Here is a 12,800-nt window from a genome sequence, read left to right on the forward strand (position 1 = left end):
GGCCAGGCAGTGTTTAAAAGAATACAATTTGTGTGTTGTTATTTCCGGGGCTAAGTTAGCCATGTGGGAACCGGGCGGGAAGAAAAGCAGGCCTGCCCGCTCACCTCCTCACTACAGTCAAGGACATAGACAAAAGTCAAAAAACATTCCTCCCAAGGGGAAAAATGAGGCAAACTAAAAAATTTGTAGTTGCCAGCATACAGTTCTCACAACTGCTGCCCCAGAAGGAATTCATTATTAATCTAGCCAGTGACTGCTGTTTGCTTCCTTTCTCTTCCTCTCTAAAGGAACTTTGATCACAGTTACCCCATTCCTATTCTCATTGGACAATGGGTTAGGCAACAGAGACGTCTCTTTTTGCCTGCAGAGTACTGAACTAGTAACATCTATTTGGAGCTGTATAGAGTAGCTGAGTGGGATTTTGACTTGGTTTACTTAAAGGAAAGACTGGGTGTGGGAAGAAGGGTGAGTCCAAATGGTGGATGGCCAGAAGTCTGAGCTCAGTTGTCAAGAACAGAAGTTTAGACTGGAGATGTAAACTTTATAGTGACTGGCATATAGATAGTACAAAAATCACCTAAAGTTCAGACCTCAAAACAATAAAAACAATAGCAGTAAATAATCAAAGGGTGTGCACTGATGTGGACGGGAGAAGCAAGATCAACTAGAGACAGCTAGTTAACACAGGGACACAACAAAAGAAACAGGAAAGGCCAAAGCTCTTTTAAGAAGTAGGACTGTCAACTGCTATGTAAAGAGTAGAAAAGAAATTAACACAATTAATTAAACCCTACATCTAAAAGGAGTATCTAGTTCCCTCTAAAAAGCAAAATACATAGTATTAAAAGAAAAGTTCTAAGAATTGTTTACATATGGGATCAAGGAAGGTCTCTCGAGTGTGTGGAGTGTATTATGAGTGATAAAATAATACAATTTACTAAGCAAAATACTTTTTCATATTGTGAAAATATAAAGAAATTATGTGAAACAATATAAAGAATACCCACAAATATAAATAGCACACACAAATTCTTAAGAAAAAAAGAAGTATAATATGTAAGAGATGAAAGAAATTCTCAAAAGCAATCCAAACAAAAACATAAAACTTTAGTCAATGTTGACAATTATAAAAATAAATTTTTATGTTTTTAATAAATTATTAAAGCATATAAAGAAAATCACATCTGGTGTATTCTCATACAGTTCTGATAACAATAAAGCTTGGGGCAATTAAACTAAGAATTATAATCCAACTAAAATATCTTGTATGGGTCCAATATAAAAAGCTACAAATAAATTCTTTTAAGATACGAAGTTCCAAACATTTTCCAAAGTAGACAAAAAGGACTTAAGTAATATTCATACTTGAAATTTGGCTACCTGAAAATCTAACATGTAAAACTAAAATTTACACAATACACACTGCCTTACAGTACAAGACATAAAGAACAAAGCCAGACTTCTGCCTTCAGACCTGACAGTCCTACACTCTAACTACCCCACCACTTCTCTGACATCACTTTCTTCTCAGAGACAGTTTGTGAAAGTCAGATCCAAATAAAGGGATGTTAGATTCACAGGTCTTTCTCAGTATCTAATAAAAAGGTGGACAGAGCTATGATGGGCTATGGAAGAAAGTAAAGAAAAACTGGGGTTAAAAAAAAAACTAAAATAAATAAAATAAACTTTGTAATTTCAGGCTACTTACTCTATCCAGACTCTAAGTCAACAACCCCTATTTTAAAGAAAATCTATTGCTTTTAGAATAAATAAGTGATAAACAAATGAACCTATATTTGAAATCAGACAAATCCAGGTTAAATCCTGCTCTGACACTTAATACAAATACATCCCTTAAATCTATTTTACACTAGTATCTCTGCCTGCAAAATGAAAGTCCCAACATTCAAAAAACATTGGGGGATGCTAATATCATCATAAAAGGTCAAAGAACTACTTGAGGGAGTCAGTTTTCTCCTTACACCATGTGAGCTTCTGGGATCAAACTCAAGTCAGGCTTGAGAGCAAACATCTTTACCCTCTGAGCCATCTCAGGGGCCCTGCCACAACATTTTCATACTTGTGAAACTAGCATTACTTAAACAAAATATATAATTAACCATATATTATATATAAAATGTCACTTACATTTTAACTGTTTACTCCTTGATTCATTTTTAATTTACATGTCTTAAAATAGTTTTGTTTACCACAGCTTATTCAATGCTGAATATTGAGTATACAGTAAGAATGCGTTTTCTGAATAATGAAATAAATATGGTGATACCTACTTCATAGAGTCATGGTGAATGCAAAACGAGAAAACATGAAAACTTTATTAACTCCTTTCACTTTATTAACAATGCTATAAAGAAGGGTCTATTATCACCATTTACATATAGGAAAATGAGCTAGAGAGGTTAAATAAGTGGACCAAGACCACAGAACCAGTACGTGATAGATTAAAGAACTGACTACACACAGTCCATGCTCATACTCATTAGCTAAGTCTTCACACACAGTGGGCACTCAAGTACTAGTTTTTACTATGCTGTTAGAATATAAATGTAAGCAGGAGGTTTAAAGCATCCATCAGACATTCAACAGCCAATGGCAATTAGTAAAGTTGTTTTCTATGTAACACCTAGGCACGTTTCATAAGTCAAAAGAGTAATTAAGAAATTGAGAGATGTTGCTGGGCATAATGGCATAAGCCTTTAATTCCAGCACTTGAGAGACAGAGGAAGGTGGATCTTGGTGAGTTCAAGGCCAGCTTGGTTCACAGGGTGAATTCTAAGGCAGCCAGAGTTATTCAATGAGACCATTGTCTTTTAAAAAGAAAGGGGGAGGGGGCTGGAGAGAGGGGGAAGGAGAGAAAGAGAGAGTGAGAAAGAAAAAGAGAAAATGAAAAATGTTAAAATCCAAACATCAGCTATTCACAGACTGTGGTTACAAGAAAGGAAGGAACTCATGGTTTCCTAAATGAACTCTGGATTCTCCCTAGAACTGGTATTAATTAACTGAACATTTCCGTATGTTGTTCCTTTTTTCTGTTCTTAATCAAGTCCTCTTTAAACAGAAGGTAAGACAATAATATTTTAAAGATTATTTTACAAATAATCTGCATCAGTTGAAACAGAAGTAGGTAACAGTACAAGCAAGTTTCTTTTGGCTAACTAATCTGAAACTTCATGCATTTACAAGAGAGGACCCTAACATTTTCAAATAAAAAAAGAAATAGTTTCAAGAGTCTAACTTGAGTATTTTTCCCTTCTCCCTCCTTCTCAACTCTACCTTTTCCCCAGCTGAAAGTCTATTAGCCTTGCAAACCCTTTCAATACTGTCAGTACTTACTCACTTGGCCCCAGTCTAAAGTCCTTCATTAAGTCATGTCTTAATGTAAAAACCAAACCTTCCCTACACATATGGGTGGAATTCTGATCAACTTCTACTATCTTCTATTTTATACCACCTCTTCAACAAAAACACTGTTCTTCCACTTAAAAGTCCAGTCTTTAATATTTCCTCCCTTTCAATTCTGCTTTAGGAAAAGCTGTCTTTCACTCGTATCCAAAAGTATGTTCAATAGAATGCAATGTTATTTCTGAAATGAAGCAGTCTTGCAATTTCATCTTTTTCTTGTAATATTTAATTTAGTTCTCTAATTTCAAAAGAAGCACAACGTGGTTTTTATTTATGTTAAGAAATGTATTTTGTTCTTTACTAGTCAGGAGGCCATTGAAAGCTTAGAAAATGACGTTTTCAACTTAGAGCTAAGGCCTTGTGTCAAACAGAAGGGAAGAGATAGAGAAAGTTCTCAATCTTGTACGTTCTTTCCAGGTCCAGCTGAGGCTATGCCATCCTGTTCTAATACACTTTGGGGGGACCTACTCAACCAGGTACTTAAACCTGTTATTTAAATCCATTTTCCTTTTCTTCCATTTTTTTCCTTTCAACTGGCGTACAACATCCAGCTAACACTTCTTCAAAACCACCAATGTATTGTTGCCATGTTAAATCATCGTTCACATTCATCATGTTTTCAATCTAAACATGCAAAAGTATAAGCTTTCATAGTCCCTTCTAATCTGATTTTCTTTTTCACTGATGAATTAGTTCAAGAACCATGTTGTCTGCATTTTTAAACTGTGTAGGCTAAAACAATGAATTTGGAGAAAAGAAAAAAAAACATATATTTCCAAAGTCCTGCAAATTAAACTTCTGATGACATGTTGGGACAATGAAAGTGGAAAGCAAGCATTGCACAAGTCACCCATCTGACTTATGGTGTACAGCGCCCTAAGGCTTGCCTCCTCACTCTGATCAAAGAACGAGGCAAGTGCAGAGAGAAAAACTGCTCCTTTCTGTCTTGCCTAGTCACCATGTGCTGTATACATTTCTTAATGGCTCAACTTTTCTTACACATACTTCACTCAACAAATGACAAACCTATTGCTTATGCAGATGGCATTGCAAAACACATTAAGAATCAACATTATCTTAGTTGGTCAAAGTTAATATAAATAATGCTTATTTTCAGATGAAAAAAAAACCAACCTACATTTAAACTTAAGGAGTGATTAGGTCATGTTGCAGTAGACAAAACTACTGCATGTAGGTATGTAGAATTTGCAACAGAAAATTCCCTTAAGTATTACATTAAGCATATGACCTTGTTCCAAACCAGTTAAGTTAGAAAACTTAAAATCTTAATACTGGTATTTTGCTCACAGCTGCTAAACCTGAAATTCAGCACCAGATTTTGAAACAGATCAGAAGGGAGACACAAGGAAATAAATCACTTTCAAAGTACTGTTCTACATCTGTAAAAACGTTGATTCCTACTTTTGCTACTACCAGACACAACCAGTTTCCTTTCTGCCTTGCTCTCCTTGTTTTTTAAATAAAAAGGCTGAGCTGAAGTATGAGAAAATGTTTCCCAAGTCGGAGGTTTATAAAACTGGTTATTTCTAAGCATCAAAACAGAAAAGGATTCCATCACATCTTTCTCGTCATTCTTTCAATAGTAAAGTTTTGTTTTCTCTTGTGTTGTTGCTCGTCTCCAATACTTCTAATGAAGCCTGGGCAACATACTGTCGGAAAACATCCAATTAAACAAACTACCCACAATAAGCCAAACAGAAATGACACAGGGGAGAAGCCTGGACATAGGTATTCCTACTCTTAGAAGTCTAAGCTAAGGAAAAAATAAGTATGTTTGGTCTTATTGCTAACAGGTGAATCCCATTCCCTTTCTAAGATGTTTTTCTATTTAAATAGAACCTGGATGGGGAAAGGGGTAAAAATTGGCCTCAAGACAGGCTCTTGCCAGGCTCTATGTCTGGGGAAGGAAACAAGCCGCAGGCTGAAGTTCTTTCTGGTTAATTACATTAGTCTTTTCTTAGTACTTAATTTTAATCAACTCTTACAGCTGCTTTCCTTTGCTGCCTTAAGTTCCTCCTTCCTCCACATTAAGATGTTCAAAGCTTCCATTTAAGAGCACTGACAAGAAAGAGGGTTACTTTCGGAGTTAATAACTGGGAAGTCTTAGTTGGCTATCAGTATGGTTCACTAAGCTTTTGGGTTAAAAGGCCTTCTTTGAGGAACAAGATCCCACAACGCCGCCTGTCTGTAGGCCCAGGAACAACTACAAACAGTTATGAAACCAGATCACTAGGACAAATCCCAGGGCCTTCCTATCCCAACCACTACAACCAAGCCTAGGTGCAAAGCAGTCGCTTCTTCCTCGTGTATTTGAAAAGAAAAAAAAAAAAAGGTGGGAACTTGTTTGATTATTTCCTACTAAGGGAGAACCTGATGATGTATTACGTATGCACATAGAGCATCAGACAGAATTTTTTTATGTACTAAGCCATTTGTAAATGCATACGGATATAAGATCGGTTCATCCAAAACCTTTCATAAATCGAGTAAGATTACTTCAGCAGCCGCAACACTTAAAAAAAAAAAAAAAAAGCCCTGCAGCAAAACAGTATGGAAAAGTACAGCTTCTCACGTGTCTCTCCCAGACACAAATACTTAGCGCCGAGTCCATTACAACCTTACCAGCACCCCTCCAGAACTACTCCTCCACCTTACGCTGACAGAAAACTACCAACCTCGCAGGAGTCCCCCAAGAGACTCTCCTACCTATTATCTTACCCCTCCCGCTTTGGCTCCGCCCCCGCCCCGGGAATGAGGTGGCCTTACTGGCCCCGGAGAGACCACCCTCCTGCTCCAACGTGCAACCCGGGAATCGAACCAATCCCTCCTCCCACCCTCGACCGTGAGAAGCATCCTAGGATCACAAGCTCTTCCCCAACTCCTTGCACTCTGTGGTCCTCCCACCCCCACGTGTCAGCTACCCTCCCCCACATTCCCACACCTCACGATCAGGCCGAGCAAAGAAAGGGGGCAGTCGACAGCCCGGTCCCCAAGACAGATCTTCCACCCGGAGGACTCGGTCCCACCGCCAGTCCCCTCCCACCCTAGGCCCTCCAGGGCCCCTTCCTCCCTCCTCGAGGTGAAACCAGGCCCTTGCCTCAGAAACCTCCTCTTCCTCGTCGTCGTCGTCCTCCTCTTCCTCGCTGTTGTTGCTGCTGGTGCCGCCGCCGCCTCCTCCGCCGCCGCCGCCGCTGTTGTCGCTGTCGCTGCTGCTCTCGCTGCTGCTGGGGGGTCGGCAAGTCCGGGTCCGCTTGGCCTTGTGGTGCTGCTGCTGCGGTGGCTTCTTCTTCAGGAGCAGGTCGCAGACGCGCACCATCCCACGAGGAGACGAGGCCGAGCGAGCCCCGCCGCCGCCGCCACCGCCGCCGACCTCCGCCGCCGCTGCTGCTGCTGCTGCCGCCGCCACCGCCGCGGGGGGGGCCGCCACTGCCGCCGCCGCCGGGGGGCTCCCTTCTCCCTCAGCCGCCGCCGGAACCGTCGCCTTCTCCATCCCCGCGGGAAGAGGGGGGGGGCGCGGACGGGGGAGGGGCGTGGGGGCTCCGCTCTACCGCGACTTCGGCCGCGCCGGGGCCGACACAGCGTTCCGGGCCGCCGCCGCCACCGCCTCGGTCACCTCTACTGCCGCCGCCGCCGCCGCTCCGCCAGCTCTCACCTCGTCTCGCGATACTAAGGGCGGGGAGCTTGGCGATGGGAGGGAGGGAAGGAGGGAGGGAAGGAGCGAGCGGGAGGGCGAGGGGGGGCGATGCGAGGCGGAGCGCGAACGCCGTGCCCGGGAAAGCCGAGCGGGCGTCTTGGAGGAGCCGCCGCCGGGGAAGGGCGCCTGGTGTGGCTTCCGCCGGGGAGACGGGGCCTGGAGCGGGGACTGCAGGCAGGGGGCCACGGGCGGACGAACGAGCGCCGGGATGGCTCGTCTTCTCGCTACTTCCCCCACACACAGCCCTGCAGCCCTCCCTCCTTCCTTCCTGGCTTTTGATTAGAACGCAGCCGCAGGCGGAAGCGCGAGTGACGCCATCAGCCCGCGTCCCGGCAGTCCGCGCGCGCACCGCCGCCTGCCTGTCTGTCCAAAGTGCGGGTAGGACGGGCGTGCAGCCGGGACCCCCCCCCCCAAACGAGCGTGCGGGGTTCACGGAAGCCGAAGTAGCGGCATGGAGAGCAGTGGGCCCGGGTGTAGTGAAAGGCGAGCGCGGAAGCGCGGAGCAGCTGTGCTAGTGGGAGGCCCTGCTTCCAGATCCGGGAGGTGGGGCCTCGCCCCGGACCTTCTGGACAGACTTTCCTGCCTGGCCATTTTCTCCACCGCCAGATCCAGAGGGCTTTGGATCATCAGAGATGACTTCGTGTAAGGAGAGAGACTCCTGTCGGGCCCTAAACAAATTCAGCTTACCCTCAGCCATACCTTGCAGCGGTCATGTCCTCACTTTAATACCTCGCCAGAGTTTAGTCTCGGGTCATAGACTTCCTGAACCTGACTTTTACACGTTTGTAATATGAATTTTGTGGAGTCTAAGACCATGCAGTTCAAAAGAGGCGGATATGGGAGCTTCGGAGCTGTGCCATCATTCTATGCATCTCGGTCTGAATTTTGAGTTCATTTTAAGTACCTGGAAAACTTGGAGACCGTTTCAAATGTAGCTTTCCTCTTGAAACAAAACCTCCAGTGTACCCCAGGCTAGCCTTGAACTGGCGATCTTCCTCACTCCGCCTCCCAGCTGCTGAGATTGTATAGGTCCGCACACCCACCACGTCGTGTTTATGTAGCTTATTGAACTCAGAATTAGCCATTTCTGGTCTAGTACGAGTAGTGGCATAAGGAAAAGGAAGCAAACATCAAAGACATGTATACTGGCACGAGATAAAAACTGCCTCAACTGACAGAGTTGCCATTTTAAGATTGCTAAGTTTAGCTGAATGCCTGATTTTTTTTTCCCATTTTCTTCTTTTTAGCACTGGCATACCATATGAAATGTGGGCAGTTGCCAGTACTCTACAGAGTACCACAGAAGAATTGGTGATGACTAAATCAATTCATTCAAGCAAAAACTCTACATGTGCCTACTATGTGCGTAATCTATGAAGTCAAAGTCTGTGTCTCCAGGGACTGCGCTTGTATAGTGTGTGCTATGTAGCCATACATGCAACATGCTAACCATTTGCCTGTTACTTTCCCCTGTGTCTGTTGCATTCTGGTGGAGAACAAAAGGGAAAAAACTATTATGTATCTTACAGCCTTAGATTTCAGCGGAATCTTCTACATTTTATAGTCTCTTCAGCACCTTTGTCTCACTTTCCACTTGAATACCCTTTGCAGTCTTTAAATCACAGCCCGGGTTCATTGTATGAGTGACTTCACATTTCACAAGAGACTAAGGCCACTGACTACGAATTCCTTCAATTTTCCAAATGCTAGAAACATGATGATCTTTTGTCAGTATTGAGAGAATAGCAAAACTCCTCGCCCTCATGTGAGATCAACTCTCCAACCATAGTCTAGTTCCAGTCTCTCTCTTTGGTCTGGGTTGTTTGTTTGTTTGTTTGTTGTATGTTTTTCTGATTTCACTCCTTCACAAACTAGCTCATTTTTGTAACTTTTACTCAGTTTCATTCTTTCACAGTCATTTTAAAAAAAAAAATAATTAGATCTGGTGTCTTTTGCTATCAAAATTTGCTCATCAACTACGGATGATCTTCTGTATTTGTCCTGCTATCAAAAACACTCTTTAATGTAATTTTATTATTTGGAAAAAAAATTTTGCTTTATGGTTTAGGAATGAGATGATGACCTTGTTGGGACTTGTCAGATAAGGCAAACTTTTAGAACAGTCAAATCCCTTGGCATGGCTTTTATCTATTTTTAAATAGTTTTTGTACTTAATATTTTTTTATATTTTCTCCCTTTGTTGGCTTTGTAGGCAATACTGACTGCCATTATTAATTTCTCCTTGGGCACACAGAATAAATCAAATCTCATGTTTTCTCATGTGCTTTTATCCAAGTGACTTGAGTTCTAGAAAAAGTATGAACGGCAACAATATGCTCGTTTCCAGGCCTAAAGGAGCCTACTGAGCTTTTATGTTCCACTATCTTGATACCAGTGAGCATGTAACCTTGAAACCGTATGTTGCTGAGCTTAGAATCTGAAGAGAGAGTTTGAGTAGCTCAAGCACTATTGTAACAGAAGGCCACCCCAGTGAGAAACACCCTTTTTTGTACTTCTTACAGGAAAGAAAATTGAGGTTTGAGAATTTTTATGTAATAGGAGCTAAACACCACAATGCAGAAAATCTCTATCAGGAGTTGAAAACTGCTAAGAAAATACTATGTCACATAGGTATCGGGTTGGTTGGTGACAAGTTAGCAGTTTGTTACAGTGCCGTGTCTACTCTTCATCTGCCAAACTTAGAACTAAGTGTTTCTGCTCTGGCCTGTGCCTCCAAAACTTTCAACTAAAAGCTAAACTTAGAGGTAGTGCAGGGTATCTCCTCACCGATATGTCAATGGGGAGTTCCACACTAGAGCTTACTTGTCCCACGTTGTCAGCGCCGTGTGCATCTTCATCGAGAGAGGCAGGAAATGATCAGGGCCAGGCTCTTCCAGGGTTTCGGTGATTTTTTTTTTCCTATTTCCAACTCTCCACCCCTTCACTTCCAGATATAAGAGATGATGTACATTTCCAACCCAGGGTTATAGCTTATTAACTTAGCCAGGTGTACTGCTGGCTACATGCCACACAAGACATCAGATTAATAAATTATCTCTGCTTTTGGCTTCTAAACCACATTCACCAAAAACTCAAATGATCAGCTGCCAACTAAAATTTCATCAGGATTGTGCTAACTGAAGCACCAAGTCTTCCAAAGTCCTGTGATTGTTTAGTTCTAACATACTTTGTGAACAAACTGCTTCTCAGAGAGAAAGCAAGACCACTAACATAGGAACTGTAAACCTGACCTGCCTGTTTCTATGTGCCCTCATGCCAAACTTAGGGTTCACCAAGAAAACCCAAACCATGCAACCCCCAGTGTTTAAGAAAGATGCAGTAATTGAATGAAACTTTGGTCTGTCTTCCATTTGAGAAGACGGTACTTCAGTTGTCTGTGGGATAATTCCCTTGTCTTGGACTGTGGAATTTTTTAAATGTTGTAAAAAGAGCATCCAGACAAATGTGCTGGAATAGTAGTTGAGATACCTACATCATGCAGACAGCAGCGAGTTGATTGGGACACTGGGCAGTATTCTGAGCATAAGAAACCTAAAAGGCCACCCCTGAGTGACACACTTCCTCCAACAAAGCCACACTTTCTAATGGTGCCACTCCCTATGATATTACGGGGCCAGTTAATCCAAACTACCACAGTTAACAAGAATCACCCTTCTCTAGCTTATTGCATTTTTTCATTACAAAAAAAAAAAAATGCTGGAGGCGGGCCACCTTTATTTCTTAAAAGTTGTTTATTTCACTTACAATTTGGAGGCTGAAAGTTCAAGACTGGATATTCTTACTGGGTGGGCCTCTGGTGAATAACAGCACCATACTGGAGTAAGCACAAGAGCAAGACATCACTTCTTCAAACAAAAGAACTTTCAGGGCGTTTGTTGTAGAACATTAGTTTAAGATGTATTCCACTTGTTTATGTTGTGAAACATTTGTTTAATGATACAAAGATGTGTTGCGTTCTTTTATGTTGCATTTGTTTAACTCTGTGAAGCTGTGTTACGTGCCTGTTTAAAACACCTGAAGGGTCTGATAAATAGATGAACGGCCAATAGCTTAGCAAGAAAGGATAGGCAGGGCTGGCAGGCAGAGATAATAAATGAAAGGAGAAATCTGGGAACAAGGGAGAATAATGAGAAAAGGGGCCAGCCACCCAGCCAGCTATGGAGTAAGAGTGAAAGCAAGATTACAGATGTAATAAAGGAAAAAGCGCAGAGGCAAAAGGTAGATTGAGATAATTTAAGTGAAGAAAAGCTGGCTAGAAATAAGCCAACCTAACAGCAGGCATTTATAAGTAATAGCAGGTTTCTGTGTATTTATTTGGAAGCTGGGTGGTGGGCCCCCAAAGAGGCAAAGAGTAAAAAACAACCAATAACAGGATTTGATACAGTTTACTCTTCCTCATATGAATACATTCTTAGTCCCTTCAAAGGTAGAACCCTGGCTGATTTATATATCTCCTATTAGGGCCCACTCATTCAAATGTCACTAAAACATGATACTGAAGATACTCAGCCCACAGCCAAACTACAGTATCCCACCATGAAATACTTAGTCATCTTTCTTTGAGAAACTGTACTGAACTTTATCAAGGAAGATGGTGGGGTTGGTTGGTTGTGTTTTATGAGACAGGGTCTTGGAGCCCACAGATCCCCAAGGTCCCTGAGCACGAAATCCCACCAATGCCTGAACTTGTCCCGGAATCAGACCACAAAAATCCACCAATCTTAAACCACCCTGTAAAACTCCACCCTCCCCTTCCTCAAGAAATCTTATATAAAGTCTGTACCCTGTTCAGTTTGCTGCTGCTTCTCACCAGAGGCAGCCACGCTTCTGAATTCTTCCTTTCCAGTAAATCTCTTGAGTGAGTTTTGTTGTGTGGTGTGACCTTTTTTGCAGAAAATGGAGCCCAGTTGTAACAACTTTTGCTGGAGCAGAGTGGAGCAGAGCAGCACTGTAACACACTTTGGCCTGAGAAACTTTCCCCTAGTGAAACAGAGTTGTTGCATTCTGAGGGACCTGAGCAGAGCTGATACAATTCCGCTGGGGAAATTGGCCCCTGCTGGAGCAGAGTTGTTACACTTGCACTGGGGATACATTTCCTTGGATCAGGGCTGTAAGTCCCTGCTTTTACAGTGCCTTTGTGGTATTCCTTGGTTCCCAGGATACCTTCCCACTGGAGCTCCAATGCTTACACCAATCCTTCAGCTTCAGCTTCCCATGTGCGGAGATTACAGACATGCACCACCACACACAGCTTGAGATCGTAATTTTGAGCCCCAGCTTTACCTGATGCTTAGGATATTAGCCATCTATTATTAAAGTTTCTAAGGATAGTCCCAATGTAAGAATTTCCAAAAGGTTTAGGGAAGGGGGAAAAAAGGAATGCAAACATAAGCCAAACTATTGCCTTATTAGTGATAGTTGCCAAGTTGCCGGATGTTGCTTATTCATCACTAATAGAAATAAGGAAACAGAACTGAAGAGGTAGTTAAGAGCGCAGCATACTGGTAACACATGCCTTTAATCCTAGCACTCTGGAGGCAGAGACAGGCGGATCTCTGTGAGTTCAAGGCCAACCTGGTCTACAAGAGTTAGTTCTAGGACAGGCTCTAAAGCTATAGAGAAACCCTGTCTCAAAAAACCA

The 12,800-nt window shown here is 42.5% G+C and overlaps 1 protein-coding gene across 4 annotated transcripts in view; it reads right to left on the reverse strand.

Annotated features, from left to right (window-relative positions):
• The window catches only part of Ankrd17 (ankyrin repeat domain 17), a 147,571-nt gene extending 140,204 nt beyond the window's left edge, over positions 1-7,367 (reverse strand). For all 4 annotated transcript variants that reach the window (XM_057773135.1, XM_057773134.1, XM_057773137.1 and 1 more), the window contains exon 1: positions 6,542-7,367. In XM_057773135.1, coding sequence (XP_057629118.1) covers positions 6,542-6,934 — 393 coding nt within the window. In that variant the 5' untranslated portion in view covers positions 6,935-7,367. The remainder of the gene's footprint in view (positions 1-6,541) is intronic.
• Between the last annotated feature and the right edge of the window lie 5,433 nt (positions 7,368-12,800).

This window comes from Chionomys nivalis, chromosome 6 (assembly GCF_950005125.1).
Source record: "Chionomys nivalis chromosome 6, mChiNiv1.1, whole genome shotgun sequence".
Lineage (NCBI taxonomy): Eukaryota > Metazoa > Chordata > Mammalia > Rodentia > Cricetidae > Chionomys > Chionomys nivalis.